The sequence below is a fragment of the Anoplophora glabripennis genome, unplaced genomic scaffold (assembly GCF_000390285.2).
Source record: "Anoplophora glabripennis isolate ALB-LARVAE unplaced genomic scaffold, Agla_2.0 scaffold182, whole genome shotgun sequence".
NCBI lineage: Eukaryota > Metazoa > Arthropoda > Insecta > Coleoptera > Cerambycidae > Anoplophora > Anoplophora glabripennis.
In genome coordinates this window covers 858,542-882,242 of record NW_019416287.1, presented here as the reverse complement: position 1 = coordinate 882,242, position 23,701 = coordinate 858,542, and the positions used below count along the sequence as shown (strand labels likewise).

General features: G+C 34.7%; 1 protein-coding gene across 1 annotated transcript; it reads left to right on the top strand.

Annotated features, from left to right (window-relative positions):
- Positions 1–385: 385 nt before the first annotated feature.
- LOC108910957 (metabotropic glutamate receptor-like) lies at positions 386–22,755 on the top strand (the record flags this gene model as incomplete). Its single annotated transcript, XM_018715744.1, has 5 exons — positions 386–985; positions 5,247–5,462; positions 9,511–9,718; positions 11,116–11,262; positions 21,514–22,755. Coding segments are annotated over 4 exons (1,140 nt in total), but the record flags the coding sequence as incomplete, so codon positions are not given.
- Positions 22,756–23,701: the final 946 nt, after the last annotated feature.

Here is a 23,701-nt window from a genome sequence, read left to right as displayed (position 1 = left end):
CTTTATGAAATATCCAAAAAATAATTAGACCAGCGTATTTGGCGTCCTTAAAAACCCCGGAATACCGAATTTCATAAAAATATTTCGCACCGTTTGGAAATTTTCGTAAAAATTTTATTTTGTCGCTCTGTATCTCGAAAACAAGAGGAGATAGACATATAGTTTTTAAGACAAAAAATTCTTATTTTTTGTCGTACTATCGCCCCCTAAATTTACGGGAGGTCTTTCTGAAACACCCTTTATACAAACTATTATAATTTTTTACCTTTAGCAGAAAACTTTTTTAGGGACGCCTATGAAACTCATTAAATTTTATTGCTAGGCGTTTTTATACGTGTTCAACTGACTTCGGAAAGACTATACTAAATAAATGTTTTTGTTTCAGGGGGATACATGCTGTTGGATATGCGACAAATGCGAGGAACACGAGTACGTCTACGATGAATCCACATGTAAAGATTGCGGGCCAGGATTTTGGCCTTATAAAGACAAACTGTCCTGCTATGCACTGGAGCTGCAGTACATGCGCTGGAACACGCCATACGCTTTGGTCCCGGCAGCATTCTCTTGCCTGGGCATCCTAGTAACCTTCGCCGTCATAATCCTATTCATAAAGCATAACGACACGCCGCTAGTTCGAGCCTCAGGACGAGAACTGAGTTATATGTTACTCTTCGGGATTTTCCTATGCTATTTAAATACTTTCGCGCTCCTAGCAAAGCCAACTACCGAAATCTGTATCACCCAGCGGTTCGGAGTAGGCGTCGGATTCTCGATAATATACGGGGCACTTCTCACCAAGACCAACAGGATCTCCAGAATATTCGATTCCGCATCTAAGTCAGCACAGAGGCCCAATTACATCAGCCCTAAGTCCCAGGTGATAATAACTTGTACGCTTATTGCCGTGCAAATTATTCTTACCTTGGTATGGATGGCTGTTGAGCCACCGGGCACAAGATTTCACTACCCCACCAGGAATCAGGTTAGTATAAAATATCGAGGTTGTTACTCTAAATGAAATGTATTATTAAATATCGATTTCGTCTGCTTTCAACCCTATCTCCAACCAGACGACACCTATATACATATTTAAATAATATCGCGCAAAGTGAAGTAAATATGCCGCAATAAATACATAGGCGCGCGCCTAACATGAGAATTCATAATAAATAAAATCGTGCAATGTTTAAAAAGCAAATCTCTTCAATCACTCAATAAAAAAATATAGCTTAGTTAATTAGTGAATAATCAACTCCATGCGTAAAAAAATTGAAAAAAAATAATATTACAATACTTGGAAAATTAAACTAACTAAATAGACAAGGGCGGATCTGTTTTGAGGTGGATGTGAGAGAGGGGGCAAGCAATTTTTTTCTGGATTACCTTCAGTACAACACATATATAAAAGTGTAGATCCCTAGATCTGGGCGAGACCCGGAACATTTTCAAAATTGCAAAAATGTTTAAAAAATTTAAAAAAATACCTATTTTATCTGAGTTTTTTACTTATATCTTGGAACCTATGCATTTTGGAAGAATATTGAAGCGGAAAAAAGTTTTAGAATTGAATTTTGCACAACATACTGTAAGTTAAAAATGTTTAAATTTATTACCGATGTTGCAAAATAGCCAATAATTGATGAAAAAAAGGCAAAATAATCAAGTTTTTTGGATATTTTCTTTAATATTTTAATTGCTCCGAGGGCATTCTAATTATGGTAAAAAAAAATTATAGTATAATAAAACAACAAACCAAATTCCATTTAAACATTTTTGCAATTTTCAAAATGTTCCGGACCTCGCCCAGATCTAGGGATCTACATTTTTATTATGCGAGTTGTACTGAAGGTATTCCAGCAAAAATTAGCTTGCCCCTTCTCACATCCAAGAAGTGGGATATTTCGACAGACCCGCCCTGGTCTAAAATAAAGTGTTGCAATAATCCACCGAGAAAATTCTATAAACGCTTCCTTTTTGAGAAACAGGATGGTACATGTTGTTTTCTGTATTAATTATTACCTATATTTTATATTTATTTTGTTTTTTATTATAATCCATTCAAATTCAATATATTAAATCTTTTTCCTAGAACCGACTGAGTGTATGCATTGCAGTTCGTAATAATCTAAAGGGTGATTCTTTTTTTTATCCACAACCCCCTCTAGCGAGTCCGCTGATTTTTTCTAAATTTATGATATAACTTCAGGAAGTTATTCCGTTTACACCAAAAAATTTTAAAGGATCTAAAACTGTAAAGGATGCTGAGAAAAATATATCAAATTTGTTCAAATATCTCGGAAGGTTGATGGTTTATAAATTTAAAATAAGCTTATCAGGCATTTAAAATAATAATAAATAAATTTTATGGTGTCGATATCTTATGTTAGTTATTTTTGTCTGAATAATATAAATTTCTTTACGTCATCATAACATAATTTTTATTAGACATTAGAAATATTTTTCAATAAAAATTCTGACCTGAAGATATGCATTTGTTGTTTACGAAACCAGTGATATGTAGATACTTTAAATGGAGAATTACGAGTATTCAAAACTAATGAAATATGTTTAAAATTAATTTAAATTTATTCAACTGTTTTAACTACAACTTCTAAGATTATGATATAGATTTAAAAAAATACCATGCATGGAAAATTGTTATCACTATAAACTGAAACAGAGGTAATTTTTCTATCAAAATCAAAGCACTGAAATGTGTCAGTCCACAAAAAAGTTAACATTGATTAATAGTTGAATAAAGACAGACGCCCCCTTTTTCCCCCTCTGTCGGCGCCTATGCGCGGTTATACAAGCACTTATAGGTTTCAACGGAGCATCTATATCGGAGAAACTAAAGCGAATTTATTTTCTTAAAACATTCATTTTATTGCTGAATAAATTATTTTGTGTACCAAAACCCACCCAGGTTTGTGTATAAAACATGGCTTGTTCCAGATTTGGTGGTACACTTACAACTAGAAAGTTCGGGATTGAATTTTGTTACTCTGAAAGTTGTTCTTAATCTTGGATAGTTCCAGTTCAAATGTGCGATTTGTTATTTAGATCTTGAAGTTTTCTTTCCTTGAAGTCGGATTTATCAGATTCAGGCATTACTTGAAGTCGGGTTATATTCGCTTCACCACCAGAACTTAAATTATTTCACCTCTGTTGTTGACATTGTGGAACGCAGCTTTTAACTTAACATATCGTCAACTGCTATACAAATTAATAGTCTGTCGCGCCATATTTTACTTCCTTAGACAAGTTGCACCGCCAAGGATAAGAGCAACAACGAAACATTGGTATAGGATTTGTTCCTGTAATTCGAACGAAATTTGGGTTTTGTTGCAAGCCCGTTTGTGGTGATCGCAACTCCAACTGATTTGAAGAGGTATTAAAATCCAGACTGATATAGGTTCAAGCCTTTATCAGATGATTCAAAATGTTATAAGATTTAAGTGTTGCATACTCTGTTTAAATGGGACCCAGAGTTCTGTACGTATTTTACATCTTTACTTCGTGGAATTAAAAGTGCTTCATAAAGGACTTGAATTAATTTAACTAAAACCGTGGCAATTTTAAGGAATTTAATTTTTACGAATAAAATTAAGTATACTAAAAAACGCTTCTGTCGCCATTTTCTAAGTGGTTTTCTTGCCAATGAAGTTATTTAATAAATCCGCATTCCACTTTGTTACGCAAAGAAATAAATTAATGTTAAAACAAGGCCTTTTTAAATAAAATCTTATTTGCTTTGAACTTTTTAGAAAATACATCCTGCGTCTTTTCAGCAGCTGAATTCTCGGAAAATCGAGAGAAACACTCCCCAGCTATAATCTGTTTCATTTATTCCTGCTAAATGAACAATTTTAATGAACCAGTTTTTATTTAGATCTCAACAGAAATAACAGAATAGAACTTTTTCCCACCTTTCGAAAAGTAATTCGTATTTTATTCAATTTACAATCAATATTATTATTATTAAAAATTAAATTAGAACAGGGTTATTTTAATACTATACATTCTACTATAACTTTAAAAAAACCGTAACAGCGAAGGTATTTACAGGGTCTCTGAAACTCAATAATATGTACCTACTGTGAGGGTACAAAAAATTTAAATAAAATTTGAGACACGTGGTGTTAAACGGAATGAGGTAAGCTCCATTTTCAATCGAAAGTATTATTTTTGGGATTTGACAGAAACGACTAATGACGTCTCAATTATATTTTTTCCGGAAACATACCCAAAATTTTTTCCTGTTAAAAAGCTCTCTTTTTTTCTAATAAGCTTTTATTAGAGAAATTTTTCTGTATTACTTCCCGTTTAAAAGTTATAAGCAATCACATTAGCGGTGGATGGATCAAGTAGTAATAAATAAAAGGATTAAACTCGATAATTCTTTAATACAGATAAAACAAAAGGTGATGATAACAATAACTAAACTTAAAAAATGAGGTAAACGCTTTCATACATACATATTACAATATATTCTCTATATGACCTCCTTTCATTTCAAGACACATCTCCAATCTTCGCCTGACTTCTTTGGGGGCTGCGTTAATTAACATTTCGCCGTTTAACTCATTACAAGCGTTTGTGATTTTTTCTTTCAAATGATTAATATCTCGCGAAGGTGTTCTGTAAACCTTATTTTTTAAAACCCTCCATAAAAAAAATCGAGGGGTGTTAGATCTGATGACTTTCCGGACCACTGAATAGGTCCATTAAGCCCAATCTAGTTTTCTGGGAAAGTGTTATCTAAATATTTTCACAGCAGGCACATACTATCGAGTTTGAGACACCCTGTACTAACGGTTATGGGGTTAAAAGGACAATAAAAACTATTACCCCGGAAGGTCCACTAAATACCTATCCTACCTGAAAAAGGTCGTAGGAGTGTTTCAAAATTTACAATCAAACCCACGGCTGGTCTACTAATAACCAAGCTCCAAGTAATGGAAGCGGAAGAGCAGAGTCAGACAAAATGACGAAATTATTATTATTGCGGAAACCTTTTCAACTGTGCCGTTATTAACTGTAACTGTAAAATATCCCGGCGGACGTATCTCGAAATACGTTACAAACATTATTTCAAATGTTAATATTACTCTGTTTTTGTAAAGAGTATTAAAAATGCGCAGATAAATCTGAGAACGCGATTAAACGTGTACGGAGCCCTTTAACAATCACAATAAACTGGTATAACTAATTTTTAATTCGAAAACATTTCATTTTTCCAGATTATACTAAAATGCAAAATCCAGGATATGTCCTTTTTATTCAGCCAGCTCTACAATATGGTCCTAATCACAACCTGCACTGTTTACGCTGTCAAGACCCGCAAAATCCCTGAGAACTTTAACGAATCTAAATTCATCGGTTTCACTATGTACACCACATGCATCATATGGCTGGCATTCATCCCAATCTACTTTGGCACTGGCAAGGCGTATGAGGTAAATATACCATTTTTTATCTCTAGGTTGTTTTACTTGTTAACGTTATTACTATAAGGGCTATTTCATGACGATTTGTAGATATTGAGTCAAAATTTATGACTTATCTTTGTCTACAACAGACTCACTCTGTCAGGAATAAAAAATTCCAGAACCTATTCGGAAAATTTCCATTATTTTGTGACCGTACAGAAAAGTTCACCTTGTATATTTTTATGTTTTTTATACCGTTTTGAAAATACATGACCACTGGTAAACTTAAAGTGTTTTATTTTTTTGCCATACTTTCTCTAACGTTCAATTTACAATTAAATTTTGATTGACACATTTTTACCCACCTTTTTACAGTTAAAACTAATATTTCCAACAAATTTGAATAAAGTGTGGAAAAAAACTATGTCAGAATTCGAAAATTCCAGAACTTATTCGGAAAATTTCCATTATTTTGTGACCATACAGAAAGTTCACCTTGTATATTTTTTGCACTGTTTCTTATAGCCTTTTGAAAATACATGAATTGCTAGTAAACTTAAAGCATTTTATTTTTTTGCCACATTTTTTCTAACGTTGAATTTGCAATTAAATTTGAATCGACACATTTTTTATCCACTTTTGAATATTATTTTAACAATGATAAATAACAGTTAAAACTGATATTTTCAAACAAATTTGAATGAAATGTGCACAAAAAACTATGTCGGGATTCGAAAATTCCAGAACCTATTCGGGAAATTTCCATTATTTTGTGACCATACAGAAAAGTTCACCTTGTATATTTTTGTACTGTTTCATATAGCGTTTTGAAACTACATAAACCACTGGCAAATTTTTTGCCACACTTTCTCTAACGTTGAATTTCAATTAAATTTTGATTGCAACATTTTTACCCACTTTTTTAATATTATTTTAACGATTATGACAGTTAAAACTAATATTTTCCAACAAATTTAAATAAAGTGTGGAAAAAAACTATGTCAGAATTCGGAAATTCCAGAACCTATTCGGAAAATTTCCATTATTTTGTGACCATACAGAAAGTTCACCTTGTATATTTTTTTGTACTGTTTCTTATAACGTAACTTAAAGCATTTTATTTTTTTTCCACACTTTCTCTAACGTTGAATTTAGAATTAAATTATGATTGACACATTTTTACCCACTCTTTTTAATATTATTTCAACGATGATAACAGTTAAAACTAATATTTTCCAACAAATTTGAATAAAGTGTGGAAAAAAAATCAAACGAATGGCTTGCTTTGCTGATTCGAGTACCTTCAATATACTAGATCTAATAATAGTAACCACAAAGAAATGGAAATTTTCCCAATACGTTCCTGAATTTTTTTTACTGAAACTGAATATGTTGCACTGTAAAGCAACGCAAAGTGCTCCGAAATGGATGCTGAAGTTAAGGACAAAAGGCGTACATCATACACCTATCATTTATTTCAATCGTCTTTGGCATTGATAAGGCACACAGCTAAGCAAATAGATTTTTCGTCATATTTTATTTGATTCCTCCTGAATTCGCTAAGGCTTGCGGAGGCAAAGCGCGCAATCGTGCACTCTGGGGAGAAATAAAGGCGGAGGAAAAACAATAGAACTTATTACCAATTCAGTTTTTCCCATGTAATATCACGTTATGTATGAGGGACAGGATATCTGAAATCCGAGACAGTAATAACTAACGTTGTTATTGAACTAGTTGACTTACGGTTTTATGAAAGTATTACTTTCATAAAACCTAATTTTTAACACGGAATAGTTCTGTTGTTATTTGCTTTTATTTCGGAGACTGTTACGTAACGGACAGATCCGTGAAATGATCCTAATAAACTTCAGATCTGCGTTCAGAAGGAAAGCGAAAAATACATTATCCAAAGGTAGAGTGCATTTATTTTACTCTACGAATCCATAGAAACGAAAATTTAATTAACCCGTTCTTTAAAATATGCTTTAAAATAAAATTTGTTTTACTTTTCACGAAACTATATACAGTGTGCTTCATTTCAAATGAATACAGGGCCATAACTTCTGCGCAAGGGAGATAGAGAAAAAATTTTTTGACTGTTATTTTAAGACCATCTTTGTGCACTTCTTGTTTCCATAGTGCCATAGTCACCAGAGAGAAAAACAAAATAGCCGATAATGGCCATGAGTAATATTTTCTTAATAAAATTATTTTACAATGCAGGGTGTTAGAAGTTTGACTGCCTTAAGTTTATCAGACTATAGAATATATTAAAAAAATTAAAAAACCTTATATGACATGGGTCCCAACCGTTTCCGAGAAAGAAATTATTAAAATCTCCAACTTGATTCGATTAATTAAGGAATATTGACATAACTGCGTGCATAGAATACCATAAAATACAATGTATATCACTTTTTTTAACTTCTTTATGCTTAATTCTAACAAATAATTAGCGTTGTAATAAATTTAAAATTCGATAATATTCATATCGAGCAATGCGACAACGGCGCGGCGGTTCATTAACACGAGGTATAGTCTTTCCGATATCAATTTAAGAAGCAAGATGTTGACAGTATGTACCAGCGCGGCCAAACGAATACAAACACAGCTGCACTGGGCGACTGAGCAATAAATCTCAGTTGTTGACAAGTGGTTGACAAATTGCCCAGCAATGCAGTGCAGCAATGCAGAATTTGGTGTGATTCAGGTAATTTTAATTTATTATAGGCACCTTATATTAATCATTCATGTTACAATTACGAAAGGGAGAAATAAGAGGGATATTTTGTTTACTAATATTATTACAACACGGCATTTTGGAGACCTTTTGAAACGGAACAAAAGTAAATTTACCATCAATATAATAACATGCAACATTGTTTGAGGACATAAGTAATTAAAATATGTTGTTGGCCAAATGAACATATAACGGAAATTTTCTACACATTACATATAAATTATTATAATTTTTTACCTTTAGTATAAAACTTCTTTAGAGACGCCTATGAAACTCATTAAATTTTATTGCTGGGTGTTTTTATACATATTCAACTGACTTCAGAAAGACTATACCAAAGATGGCCTTTAAACAATGGTCAAAACATTTTCTCTATCTCTCTTGTGAAGGAAGTTATGGCTCTGTATTTGCTTGATCTGAAACACACTGTATATAATAGGTACAAATTTATTCTAAACTCGATACAGTTCAGTATTGTAATATTGTTTGATATATGATCTATTTTACACAGTTAATAAAACTCAGTTTTCAGTTTTCGCAACTTCTGGCTTCGAGTCGTTTTCCAAAGTAAAATTTACCGAGTTAAACCGCTTTCAACTTGTGAATACTTAACACCGTGCACTACTAAACTCGTAAGATGTTCTCTATTACTTGTGGTCCTAACTTTGTACTTATATAAACTTAACTTTCAAACCTCACTTTCTATCACCGCAAGATTTGTATTAAATACGCGTAAATCTCGAATTATACTTATCCAGGGATCAAATTTTACTCTACAGAACAATTTGGACAAGTTAATGAAATAAAACCACACGGGAGAGTTTCTCTTATTCGTTCAATTAAATTAACTTGTTTCATTTTGGAAGGTAAATTGTTACGCCACTGCATACGGTCAGTTATTCCCTATGGTGCAAAAAATTGATCAATTTGGAGATAAACAAATACACGCTATTAAATTGGGAAACAGGACAATGCTTTCTCTCGAACGTTCACGGAAAATCGTTTCTAAACTCTATTTAAGAAATTTCCGATCCATTCGTTCTGTGATGTTTCCAACCCAATCAATTCCGGAAATGCCTCTAATTTCAATGCAGGCCTAGTAGCACTTTAACGGATTACAATAAAACGTCGCGTCATAAAGGTGCCGAACGTGTTAGGGAAAATTTTAAAGTCATGCGACAACTGTAGATTGTAAGATCAACAAAAGCATGTCCAATAATACATACCGAGTCACCGCAAAAAGTCCAATTAACATTTATATGTAACTGTAAACATTTCTCATCACAATTTCAATGACTGTATCTCCTATTGTACAATAAGCTTCCCCTGTTCCAGACCCAAATCACCACCCTGTGCGTTGCGACTAGCATGAACGCTACTGTTGCTCTGGTTTGTCTCTACTCGCCCAAAGTCTACATCATCGTACTCCACCCCGACAAGAACGTGAGGAAACTTACAATGAATAGTGCTGCTTACAACAAATACAACAATTCCGGTTCTGGTCCCACTACTTCATTCGCCGCCCCTTCTACCACTCAAAAAGGTTGGTAAAACTGGATTTCGTGCATGAATAGCTAATACGTGAAGTCATCTTGTCCATATTAAAAGCTCTCGCTCCCACACTTGGCCGCGAAAAGTGACGACTTGCCTTGACACTTCACTAAATACTAGTTTAAAACTTACTATAAATGTCAGTGTGCTTTTTACCCGTTTACCATTCCGTCATATCATACCAGGTGTGAAGTCAGCTGGTAGTAGCGGCGTTTCGGAAGCCACAATGTCACATTTTAACTGAACACTGAAGACTACCTTCGTTGCTCCTCGTAAGCCCTCGGAATAAGATAGGATTCTTCTTAAATTTAAACTGTTATGGCTGCTGAAGTAGAACTGAGGCGTATTTACTTAAAACTATACTCGTGTACCATAAAAATGGGCAATGATTCATATCCAGCACTTAGACTAGTAAGGGTGGTGAGGCGTGCAGGGGACAAGATTCCATAGGCGTACTACTTAAGAAGGGGTCAAAGAACAGAAAATTATAAAAAATAAGTTCACGGTTAATATTTACTTTAAAAAGAGATAGACTCACCTGTCATCCTCTCCACAATTGTTGAGTGCCGTCGTTTCGGACATACTTAATGTATTGGCCTTCTTCTCACTCCGTGATTTTCAATAATTCGGGTTTAAGCATTGTTTCGTCGAATTTGATCTTTTTCGATCTTAACCAGTCTATAATTTCCGTCTTTCTCCATGCTGATGTTGACAACTTCTCTAATCGTCGACTATGATAGGGTGCATTATCCATTACAATTACAGCACCAGGTTCCACATGTGGCAAAACAGATTTTTCAAATGCTTTGCTATCCATATCCTCTTGATAGTCTCCTGTTCGTCGTGATTCTATCTTTTTCCTTCCGCGAGTTTCCACCCTTTTCCGTTTCGCAATCGAGTCTTCTTTGCTGCTCCTTATTGCACGATATACACTTCTCACCGACACTCTTGTTAATGAACTGCTCATTTCAACAGTACCACTTACACTCATATTTTGGTTTCTTCATACACAGTTTTTATCGTCTGACATTTCTGCTTTGTTAGATGAGGGCGCTTACCATTACGAGAATACGCTGTAGAGCTTGAATTACTCTCCATTTTAAGGATACAAACCCAAAATTTCTAATAAATTAATTACAATCACAATTAAATCAACGGAAAGATATCGTACGCCTATTTGCCTGGCCGACAGAATTACCCGGATCCGAATGAACGCAACCCAATTGACGTCACACACCAAACACCAATGAAAGTCTAGAATTTGCTGCAGCAGAATTCCTAAAACTGTGCAGTATCGACTGCTGTGGGAGAAGAAAGATGAAATCACTGCCTATTATTTTGAGATACGACTGTAGTTCGTCCATGAAAGATATTTTTGTTTTGTTTCAGCCAACTCTGACGGAACCGAAACAATTTTGATGCAACGCATGGGACCAAACACTCCCTCAATAAACTCATGCACAGGCACCACTGGTGACCCGCTGGACAGCATAGCTCTACTATAAACTGCTGATGATACCACCAATATAAAACACTGTAAGTATTATTATTAATTTGTATCAATATGTATCAGTCCGAGAACTGGGAGATATCACGTACCTTCAGAACAATGGACAAACATATAAGGCAAGCTGTCGCCCACTAGATCTAAATGGAAATAGAGTTACTGCCTAGATTGTACCTAAATTGTTCCGGTTAAACTATTTAACTTGCGACTTCTGAACTTTGATCTAAAAATACCAAACTGCAAATTTTCTTTAGAAACTTTACGTTTGCGAGAAAGTTTTTCCCAACTTGATAAGGAATCCATTCCACTAAATTTTATATAAAGAAAGCAATTAGCGACTACTAGTTTGATGCAGATTTGCTCTAATTCTTTTAGAAAAGTTGGATAAGGTAAAAGCTTATTATGTCAATCTCGGATTAAGAAATTCGCTGAAATCTTATATAGGTTAAATTAAAGGAACTGTTTAATTCTCATGAATTTAAAAGTCCTTTTTACCTTAATTATCTAAATTAGAATAAGTAATAATAAAAATAAAAAATATGTTGCCAGTAGAAAAAAAATAAGGCCCTGTAGGTAGGTGAGATTTCGGAACAAAGGGAAGAGAATGGTGATAGATGGAGGTTTATTTAAAATACTTGGGTGGCAGACTCCATTAACAGTCTTAAATATACCTGGGCCCGTATTCGAATTCCCAAACTTTTCGATTAGTCGTCGAGATGATCCGGTATCGTCGGTCTGTCGAGAGTTGATCGAGGTACTTCGGCAGTTATACGTTAATGGTCTGGGAGAACGAGGGAATCGGTCGATAACTAATTGAATTCTTATTGCCTTATTTTTTGGGAACAGTTTCAGCAGCAGCCGGTAAGTTTATAGAGCGCTGAAAATAAACGAAGTTTATGAAATACCGGGTCATATGAAATCTCTCCAAATTTACTGGTCTTCAATGCGCAATGTACAGAGTGTATACAAACTTGGAAATTATTTTTTGAGAATAACTTTATTTTACCTTAAATCTTAATATTACTTAAATGCAAAAAGTAAAAAAGTACTGACCTTACTTAATAAAAAAGTACGAACATATTGAGAACCGCTGCTGAAGTTAAGAAGGAGCTTTTACTAAAGTGCTTTTTTTCTGTGTATTATTTACATACAAACGCCATTAGAGAAACGTGACATTTTTATGTACAGGGTGTCTCAAACTCGATAGTATGGGCCTACTGTGAGGATACAACAAATTTAAATAAAATTTGGGACACAATCGAAAGTATTATCTTTGGGATTTGACAAAAACGACTAATGACGTCATCAATTAAATTTTTCTGTATTACTTTCCGTTTAAAAGTTATAAGCAATATTCTAAAGAGTCTCAAAAGAAATACCAACCTAAAAATCACATTAGCGGTGGAAGGATCAAGTAGTCGTTGGAAAATCATTGAATGTTCGTTGTTTAAAGTACATAAATATCACAAAATACTTGTCATTACTCAATACGAACGTCAAACGTATAACTTTTGTGCTTACAAAATGTTTTCTCATTCAGAAAAAGTTGATATGTTGCTAATTTACGAGTCACAAAAAAATCAAGAAGAGTTGTATCAAGAAAGGTATTCAGAGCGCCTCATTCTTGATCATAGAACCTTTACAAGATTGGAGGCAACCTTGCGACGAAATGAAGATGCATTTTCTGTTCGGAAAAATCAAATAATTAGCTAGACAGTATTTTGAACAAAATCCACAAAATTCTATATGGCAGGCTAGCCGGGAATTGAATTTGGATAAATCAGTCGTTAAACGAATTTTAAAGACCGATGGGTATCATGGCTATAAAATTCACAATTTGTAGTATTTGCCTGAGCGTCACATTGAAAACAAACTTAATTTTGTAGCTCAAATTGTAGTAAATGTAGAAACTGCTGATCAGAACCTTTTTCGGCACGTTCTTTGAACGGATGAAGGTCGGTTTGTCAGTAATGGGTTGCCAAACAGGCGCAACGAACATTACTGGTCCATTGAAAATCCACCCCAGCAGCAATATTTAGATAACAATTTTCCAGAAAAATGGATTGGGCTTAATGGACCTATTCAGAGGCCCAGAAAGTCACCAAATCTAGTACCCCTCAACTTTGTTATGGGGTGTTTTATAAAACATTTTGGCGAGATATTAATCATTCGAAAGAAAAAACCAACACAAACGCTTGTAATGAGTTAAACGGCGAAATGTTAACAAACGCAACCCACAAAGAAGTCAGGTGAAGATTGGATATGTGTCTTGAAATGAGAGGAGGTCATATAGAGAATAGATCGACGCGTTACTATGAAAACATGCTATCTCAAATTTAGCTTGGAAAACATGCTATCTAAAATTGTACATGGAAAAGATGCTACCTAAATTGTGCGTGGAAAACATGCTACCTCAGATTGAGCTGGGAAAACATACTATCTCAAATTAAGGTTGGAAAACATGGTAGCTGAGATCTTTAAGGAAAAACATGCTATCTCATACAAAATTAAGTTTGACTAGAAACTTAAGTTGGCTGCAATGCGTTGAAATGCACATTGAATGATTGAAACCGTGCACTTATAATAAACATATACAGGGTCGGAAAGTTTATCGGCCGTTACGTGAGAGCGATAAAGAAAGTCATAGAAATCCGTGCGATAGAGAAAGATGACTATAATGAAGGCGTCTAATAGTCACCGCCCATTTCGCCCTTCCACAAATAAGATCCACTTCTTATTTGTACCTTGTATGCAACCTCCCAGCGAGAGATCAGCTCTCCTGAGCCGTCGACCAACCTATCAAGGAGAAAGAGATGATGACGTTGCTCAGGGGGATCTCGCTGATGTAGGCCATAGAAGGCCACTGTTCTCCCACCGTGTTCTAAACTCTGTGTGGGTGTTTTTCTTAATAATATCAGAAAGTGCTGACAACGAGAACACACTGGAGACATCGGGTCCAAGACTCGATGCCCTCCTAGCTAGCTTGTCAGCTTCTTTATTGCCATTGTACCGGTCGTGTCTCTTAACCCAGCGTACAGATATGCTGTTGGTAGTTGAGGCCACCACCAGCGCTTGGTGGCATTCCCATACCGATCTGGACATTATCTTCCGATTATACAAGATCAGTACTGGTTGTCTACCATCTGTGTAGATTCTAATACTTTTGTCCGTTATCTGCCTTCGAGCAATTTCTTTAGCAGCTAAAGTTATACCTGCCAGTTCCGCTTGTATCACGGTGGCTCGTACATCCATAGCCCACTGATATGGGATCTAGAATCGGATCTAGAATAGATCCCACATCCTGTACCTTCTTTCCTTTTTGATCCGTCAGTGATGATGTTAATTACACCCTCACTGGCGTCTCCTCTTCATTTTTGATGAGTACTGTGTAAGATCTGTCAATACACAAACTGAGGCGAAATGCTGTCAGTATCTGCCTGCAGAAAAGGCATCTTCTTGAGAGCTTCATAGGCGACACCTGACTTCTCCACATCCTATATTTGGTTTAACATTAACATTCTTGAAGCGAAGCATAGTTGTCAGAGCCACCTCCTTTAGATAAATATCTAAGGGTGGCAGACATAGCATCACCTCCATTGCTAACGTTGGTGTTAGCTGCGGTAACTCTCAGGCAAGCTATTCTTTGCACCTGGCTGAGCTTCTGTTTAGCTGCTGTCTGTTGGATTTTTGGACAACAATGGTCTCACTATGGCAGTGTGATGTTCATTGTTTCTTTCGGCTTTAATGGAATTGTGGATTTTGATTTTTGAATTCTTGCCTCAAGGTGAAACAGTAGCACGAATTATTAACCAATGGCACGTTGAAAATACGTTTAAAAAACTGGGATGTGAAAAGTTTACGATATTTAACATGTTTAAACTTGTCTGCAAATTATTCCTCCGCAAAAAGAATACCAGAAATTTCATTAATTAATCTGATTAAAAATGTATAAAACCGTCCATCTTTTCATTAATTAAGCTTGATATAAAAAAGAGAAATTAAATATCGACTTTTCGGCTAACTTTTATTTCACGGAAAAGTTAACCCAACCATTTAAAGTTACCCCACCGCCTTAGGATAATTTCAAGCGAAATATTATCGGGAATTAGGGGGAATAGGTTCCAGCCATGAATGCAGAATATAATGATTTTATTGCTATTGCCGTAAATTCCGGATTTAGGTCAGATTGTTTGTCTTAACTCCTAAGACAGATATGCTTTGCTGTGAGCGCTATCCGCTTAGAAATTTGATCTATTTATTACAATTACCGCATTGCCTTACCAGAAATCAAATTAGCCCAGCTGAATGAAACAAATGAATTAATTGCTTCAAGCAGATTGATCCATCCTAGGACAGCATAAATTATAGTGTGCGGTATATAATGGCAATGGCATATCCGTGTAACATTCAGGGCGGATCTTAAATGTGTACTTACACAGGGTATCCCAGAAATATGCGCCAGAAATTTTGTTGTGCACATATTTTATAGTAATTGTTTAAGTGGCTGCTTTTTAAGTAAACTTAGTATTTAACTTTCTAGTCATTTACGGTTTTCGTTATTACGAAATTAAAATTTTGATTTAATTCTAATTTGCTCTGAACAGATTGAAGCCTTACTCTAAATAATTTTCTTGACACATGTCTTGGCAATCAACCTTCCATGTAAACAGCAGCGGTTCTCAAAGTACGCATGTGGATGAATAGGTATTTGTTATTTTGAAAAATAACTTCCACTGGACTTTTTTACACCCTGTATAACTGATTAATCTTCTACAAGCTGAGCTTACAAAACTACTGGCGTAAATACTTTTCAATAAATTGCTTCAATTATAGTTCCCCCGCCCCCGGAAGCAAATCGTTAGTAAAATTAAGCACCAGATTTTAATCTCGCTGTAATTTTACCAGTCGAACAAATTAGATGGGAGGGGAGCAACGCTCCATCATGGCTTTTATTGTATACGAAACACATAACTGTCATTTAACCGCGAAAAGATAGGAACCTTGAAATAAATGATCGGGGAGGATACGTATAGGTTTTACCGATAAAAACCCCGACAGCCCGATATGAAAAATGGAGGCGGTAGAATCTTCTCTCAAACGATTATCATACTAAATGAAACTTTTTGAAAATTATCTCTTTGAACGTTCTCTTTATTATTCAAATTTGTCTGAATGTCTGAGCACTATCCACTTCCCGTATACGTACTACATATATAGTATCACTTTATTTCAAAATCGCAATTTGCATACATACGAGTATTTAGACAGTTTTTATCAGACTCGAATTTAAATTTAAATATAATCGACGCACACCGAGTAGCTCTAAATTTAAAGGCGGGAAAAATACACCTATACCCGTGTTCCATAATAATGGGCAGTGATTCATATCCAGCACTTAGACGAGTAAGGGAGGTGGGGGGTGCAGGGGACAATATTCCATAGGCGTACTACTTGAGAAGGGGTCAAAAAACAGAGAATTATAAAAAACAAGTGCACGGTGAATATTTACTTTAAAAGCTTATACCTGTCATCCTCTCCACAATTGTTGAGTGCCGTCCTTTCGGACGCAATGGCCCACATCCACCCACTCACCCGATGCGCACGCCGCGGATATCACACTTTATCACTTATAATAATACACTGAACTATATATACACATCCTGTTTTAAAAATCCTGCTATACTTCCGATATGCGTTATTATTATTAGGCGCCGCCTATTTCCAGAAGGCGAGTTTAATCCAGTCGAAAATCCTTCCAAAATGCCAGCCGTTTGCTTTGGATATTGCCATCGTGCCACACCTTCATTTATCCATGTTTCGTCCGTTCTACGATTTAGTTTTCGGGCTTCTAATACTTGCCTTAAATAGTTTCTTCGCCATATCACTATTTCCTCTTTTTCTATCAGGATACTCTTACGATTTCGTTTTATAAAACTGTCACGCAAAAGCACCCTTCTAGATATTCTAGGCAAATTTTGATCTTGTGAGATAGCAGCCTGAATTTTTTTTTATTGTCGAAAGCTCATTTTTAAAATACCATCCAGCAAAATCACTAATAAATTAATTACAATCACAATTAAATTAACGGAAAGATATTGTCGGACGCCTTTGCCTGTGCCGACAGAATTACCCGTATCCGAATGAACGCAACCCAATTGACGTCACACATCAAACACCAATGAAAGTCTAGAATTTGCTGCAGCAGAAGAATTCCTAAAACTGTGCAGTATCGATTGCTGTGGGAGAATGCGGCACACACAATTTTATACGAAGAATTTCCACACGGCTCGTACTTCTCTTTGTGTTGACTGCTAAAAATGTTGAGCCGGATTGAAGGTGAAATCACTGCCCATTATTTTGGTATCCGACTGTATACATAGTTCTTATTTAGGAAACCATTCTAAATAAATTAGGACTTTTACATTTGTATAAACATTGTAAAAAGCACGTCAAACTAAAAAAAGTGAAACAAGCTTTGAACTTGACAGACTTAAACTTTAAAAAATATGTGTGCGCCGCTGTCTAATATTGGAAATCTGTTTTTTAGATTTAGCTTTAATTTTTCCACAAAAATCCTTACATATTTTCAGTAAAATTCTTCAGTAACAATATGGATTTACAAAAACAATTAATCGAATAATACTTCTCTACTAAAATGAATTATTACAACAATACCAATACAGGGTGTTTGTGAAACACGCGCGTTCCTTGAAAAGGATGATAAAGAGCACGAAAATGAGCAACTTCTACTTGATGGTCTCAAATTGAAACAAAAAAGCTCATATGAAGGTTTAAACAAATTTGAATCCGTCCCTGGTGGGGCAGACGCCGTACCTGTGATATCGAAGTTGCCGCGCGCCGTTGTACGAAAACGCTGATGGCGGTTTTGAGGGTCTAAATTTTGTGTTCGAAAATGCTCAAATTTATTCAAATCTGGTTTAAAAGTAACACAAAAATTAAACGAATAAACGTAACCTTTCAACTGCCTTTTGCACTGTTCACGTCTGTTGTCGTCTGTTGCGGTAACGGAAGGTACATTAACACCATATCGCTAGTCTTGATTAGAAAATATTTTAGACGCCGACTAAGTAAAACTGCAACACACTACTGACCTACCATCAGATCTGCTTGATTGTGGAAGTCACGTGGAACGTTAGCCAATTAGAAACGCGCTTCACGCATATAACGAGTCCGAAATATTCTGGTCGTGCACCTGCACAAGATGCACAGGATCGGCTTACATTTATGGTTAATTTTCTTAATTATTTTTCTCGAAAATAGAAACATTTATACCGTCAGTAGCACTTATTTCAGAATCACCCTGTAGAGTGAAATAAACCCGTTTATATTAAATTGCAGACAGTCATTTTTGAGATGAAATTATTAAAATGTTTAAATGCGTTTTAAAAATACATAAGGTAATTCGAATTCTTAAAATAAAGTAATTCCAGCAACGATTTTCAATTAATATATGGGGCGAAATGGTGAAATAATCATTTTGGTGGTAGATGGATTGGTCAGTTTGGTCCCGTTAGATGGCCTGCAAGTAGTCCCGATTTAAATCCACCAGATTTATTTTTATGAGTTTAAACGAATTTACCGCAAAGTACTTAAGAGGGCTCTATAGCAAATAGGCAACTAGCAATAGATTTCTTTACACCAAAAAGTTATTTGAGTTTCAAACTAATGTAAGTCCATTTTATAGAAAATCTGTGTTAAAATGAGGGAAAGTCTGTTATTTGGGCATTAATTCATATTTAGACAAACGGTGTCTGTAAAATGTATTTCTGGTTGGCTATTTGCTATAGAGCCCTCTTAAATAATTCCTTAACTCTAATATTGTTTATTTTGTTATTTTTTTTAATTTTGATATGTTTTCCAATAATTTAAAATAAATAAGCGATACATTATTTTAGAACATCATTTTGGTAGAGAGATTTTATTCGATTAATTTTTTTAACATTAGTCAGTGGCGGAACATTTTTTTTAAGGTTTACCATAGTGGTGATTGCACGTCACTGACTTTTAGTATTTTCCTGGTTGACAGTGGCATTTACTACGCCTTTCAAAACAATCTGTTACGCCGTTCTGGAAATATTAAGAAAATACAATTTATAACGGAACAAAGGTTTATTTGTTCAATTATTATCTAAAACGTTTAAAGGGTTCGACATTACCAAATCATATAAAGTCCTGTTTTATAGGGGGCCGCGAATGGTTTAAGTTGGAAACTTTTTATTGTCCACAGCCGTACATTTTGTAACAACGGTCATACAAAATATGAAAGTAGCACGAGGACAGCAATAAAATTACAAGTATAATAAACGCGCAAATGAGACAAAATAAAACCTACAGAACTTTCCAAATAAAATTCAAGGAGAAACTATGTCCCCCATCCTTCTTTTCGTGGTCATTGTAGCGGCGTTTAGAAAAGGACATTTCCATTTTCAGGCTCCTCTTTTGGTTCATTAAACACATTCTGTATATGTTCCCTTACAATTGCCCGTGCTCGCAATTCTGCATCCGTTCTACTAAAAATGAAACACTCACGTACGCTATTACGTTCTTTTTAGAGGATGCAGTAGATATTTATAGTTGGGTCTAATTCCTTTTGAGCTAGTCGGCCTCCGTGGGGATTTCAGAAATTTCGCGGGAAACTTTTCCCCCATTATTCGATTTACAGCGGCGGCTGGGGCGGAACTACGATACCAGCGCCAAAATACAGGGTGTTTCTGAACTAAGTGCATTTACCGTCGTGCATAAAAACTATCCTTGCATGTCATCAAATAAATCAAGAAGGGTATTTGTTAAAAACTCACACCAGCTGAAAACGTAAATTTTGTACAAGATTAGCATTACACTTATTCATTACAATCATCTGCGAAAACCATACTGTGTTTGTATAATTTAGTTGATGTGACTCTTGCTGCCAAAACCAACGACAAAATTCTACACGCTGTTGAAAATCATTTACAGTAAAAGCCTGCACGAGTTGTACATGAGAAGAGTGCAGTAACACACGTCACATAGTGATATTGGAAACATCCATTTCACGTGCAATGTCGCGGGTACTGCGGCTCAGGTTTCCCTCGACAAGGTATAAAATGTCCTCCTCAATATTTAAAACACGTTACGGTTTTTCTTGACCACTACCTTCATACTGCCGGTGTTTCGCAGTCTTTGAATAGTGTTTTGCACTGCTCTGGGATTTGGTTGATGAGCAATGGGGCAATGATTCACCGTGCATTAATACCATTTCCGCTAATACTTGATTCGGAGAAGGCATTTTGAAATTAAACAACTTAAGTCAAATAACCACACTGAACTTGACCTAGTTACTGCATTATAAACAGTTGATCGATTAAGTGAGGCGGTGCAGGGTCGGCCTAAGTTTCACGTAATAATTCTTGATTAATTTATTGGAACACAACAATTTAGACAGCAGGTTGCTTATTTCTACGTCCTCTATTACCTCTTTAAATGATGCAATAGTTTCACTCAGTTGTACTTATACTAATAGAGTGAACATTTCACTCAATAGGATGTGGATAGAAATTGATACAATATTGAGTGAAATTTGAGTGAAATTTTTTTACAGTGTACACACCAAGATATGATTGAGCTTAACATGCCTTATACAAATATTGTAGGTTTACGATGTACAGGGTGTTCAAAGTTGGAAGTTTAATTTGAAATTTCTCAATAATTTTGGAATTTTTTATCAGTATCAACTAGGAAATTGGTAGCTTTATGTTTTTTGGTATAAGAATTACGAATTTGATGTTGAATTTGGCACTATCTGTACAGGGCGTTAGTTACACCCTGTTAGTTATGTAAATCACAATACATTTTGCTTGTCTAATAAACTATGGCTAAAATGAGTAAAAAATCTGTAACACTACAGATAATATTTGTATGTGCGTAAAGTTATAAAAATAGCGGCTACTTTCGGCTTTTCCCTTCGAGGTATGTTTTTACGTGGGTTTCAATTCTCCCGGCTCGAACGAAGTGTCCAAACGTATTGGGCGAATCGGATTACGAAACGGGACACTGTATCGACCTAAACGTTGCGGGTTTTTGCTAGATCCCTAATGCCAATAATTCTACCCCGAAATGGAAATTCGATCGTATGCTCGATGTGTTTGTGCTGCTGTCACAGTTAATTTCGCAAAGTGCAATTGATATGCGCATTTTGAAACCATTAATATCGTTAGAACTGCTCGTCGGTGCCACCACTAGAAGTACTAATTGCTTAACGTTAACTTGAGTTTTCTTTGCAGGTTCCCGGACTGATACCTTTGACCGATTTTAACGAAACATTGCAATATATCATTCATTGCACCACCTAACTTTTTTTTGTGTAGCAGTCTTCTAGGCAGTCACTGAATTTACTATTCAATGACGCTGAACTGGAAGGCTTGCTACAACAAAGGACATTTTAACGAACCCTACTATGAATTGAAATCTCTCAAACGGCAGGCAAAATATGAAATAAATTTCGAAATTTGTCAATAAATTTGTCAATTATGAAGCGTACTCTTCTTTTTCAATAAATCTAAACAATGGGAAATTTTTACAACTACAAATGCCTGCGAGTAAATGAACAGCAGTGTTGGAAGGGTTTCAAACTCTTCACAATCGCTTTGTTCAAGCTTCGTATTTTAAAATTATATTTGTTTGATATTAGTTAATTTATTTTTTAAGACAATCTGTAAGTATTATTAAGTAGAGTTTTTCTTTAGCGACATATTCTCTGAACATATTAAATATTTTATTAATATAAAAAATGACTGACGGGAGAATATGTTTAGTTATTGTGATATTTTGTTATACATTATATAGTTTAAATTAGCAAAAAAAATGTCTTTAAGAGACAAAGATTGCTATGTAACTGTACTTTAAATCATTAAGAGAGTGCGAATAAAAATAGGCCTAACTGTGTAGCTCAAAGATGATACTTTAATGGTTTAGGTATGTTACATAACAAGTCAAGAGTAGGTATATATTTATTTATAAGATGTTAGTACCATTCCATGGTGATTTCAATCTGCAACATGTAGCGGAAGGTCACATATACTCATTCACTGTTATTTACTTCTTAAGGTACTTTTTAGTTCATAAAGTTTTCTTGCTTTAACGATATTTGATCTTTCTCTACATCGATAAGTGTCCCAGCTAACATTTATTGAATGTTTTAGATTAGTGCCTATAGATTTTTCAAAACTACAAAATTTAGATCTTAATCGATCTCTAACTGTTCTGTTATCTGTAACTCTACCCTGGGACGTATATACTTACTAGATATTAGAATAAATACTAGTTTAATGTTAGAGAAAGGGTTGTCCCTCTAAAATGCCCAGCAACTGACGAATAGGCCTAACAGAGTTTTCTGTAACGGCGCTGTTAACCTCAAGTTTGGAGTTGAATATTTCTTCTATGTTTTCAACCAAAATTACGTTAATTTAAAACCTCGTGTTCTCGCTAGTTACGCACAAGACAAATTAAGTCGGGAAATACGTTTTACGAATTTAAATTTGAAATATATCAAAATATATTTTCACTGTCAATGCCAAGTACTTTTTTTACTTTTTTTAATAACAGTATTTAATAATAATTGATAAGAACGGGAATAGAGGCCTATTTAAAAGATTTTGGCAGTTTCCTTGTTGGTCTTTCTGGAAGGATGAACCGAAATTATATATAAGAAGAACATATCATTCCTAACTATAAAATATATGTATTAAAAAATATTACTATATAAATGTGTATACTGCTGATTTTGTATATAATTATAGTTGCTAATATTTTATTTTAAAGTTACTGATTCGTTTAAGGAGTCACAGACTTTGAGAAAGGTTGCAACAAAGGTTAGGTGTGTATAATAATCTATATTTTCAAATGTGCTAAAAAATGTGATAAAAGTTATATATTGTACAATATTATTTTTATTAAAATAGAATTATAACGCAACAAAAGAATATTAACGTATATTAAGAAAAAGGTTTCGGACGCAGATAATACACACAGAGCACACCGTATAAAGAAACAACCATTTTTTATAATTCGATTTGACTCAAAGTAACAGTAATTTGATCTCGGAATCTTTCATGCAAACATTTGAAATTGTTGCCAAAATACAATTGTAAAAAAGTGATAATAGATTTATAAATAGGTGAGAGTTGCAAACAATGGATGTCTAACCTCTAAACATTATAGTCCAGTGGGCAGGTGTTCAGAAGTAGTAATTATCCAGAAACCCCATTTTTTTTTAAACCGGTTTCGAATATGTCATAGAACATAACATTAAAATGCACAAGAGTGAGGAAAAATAAATAATGGGAAAAATCGAAAAATCGTCGAAGAGCAATATAAATAAATAAATACATAAAATAATGATGATTAATTTCGATGTGTTTTAATCTATAAGTATTCAAGAATAAATACAATTTTGACTCTGTTCAAAACGTC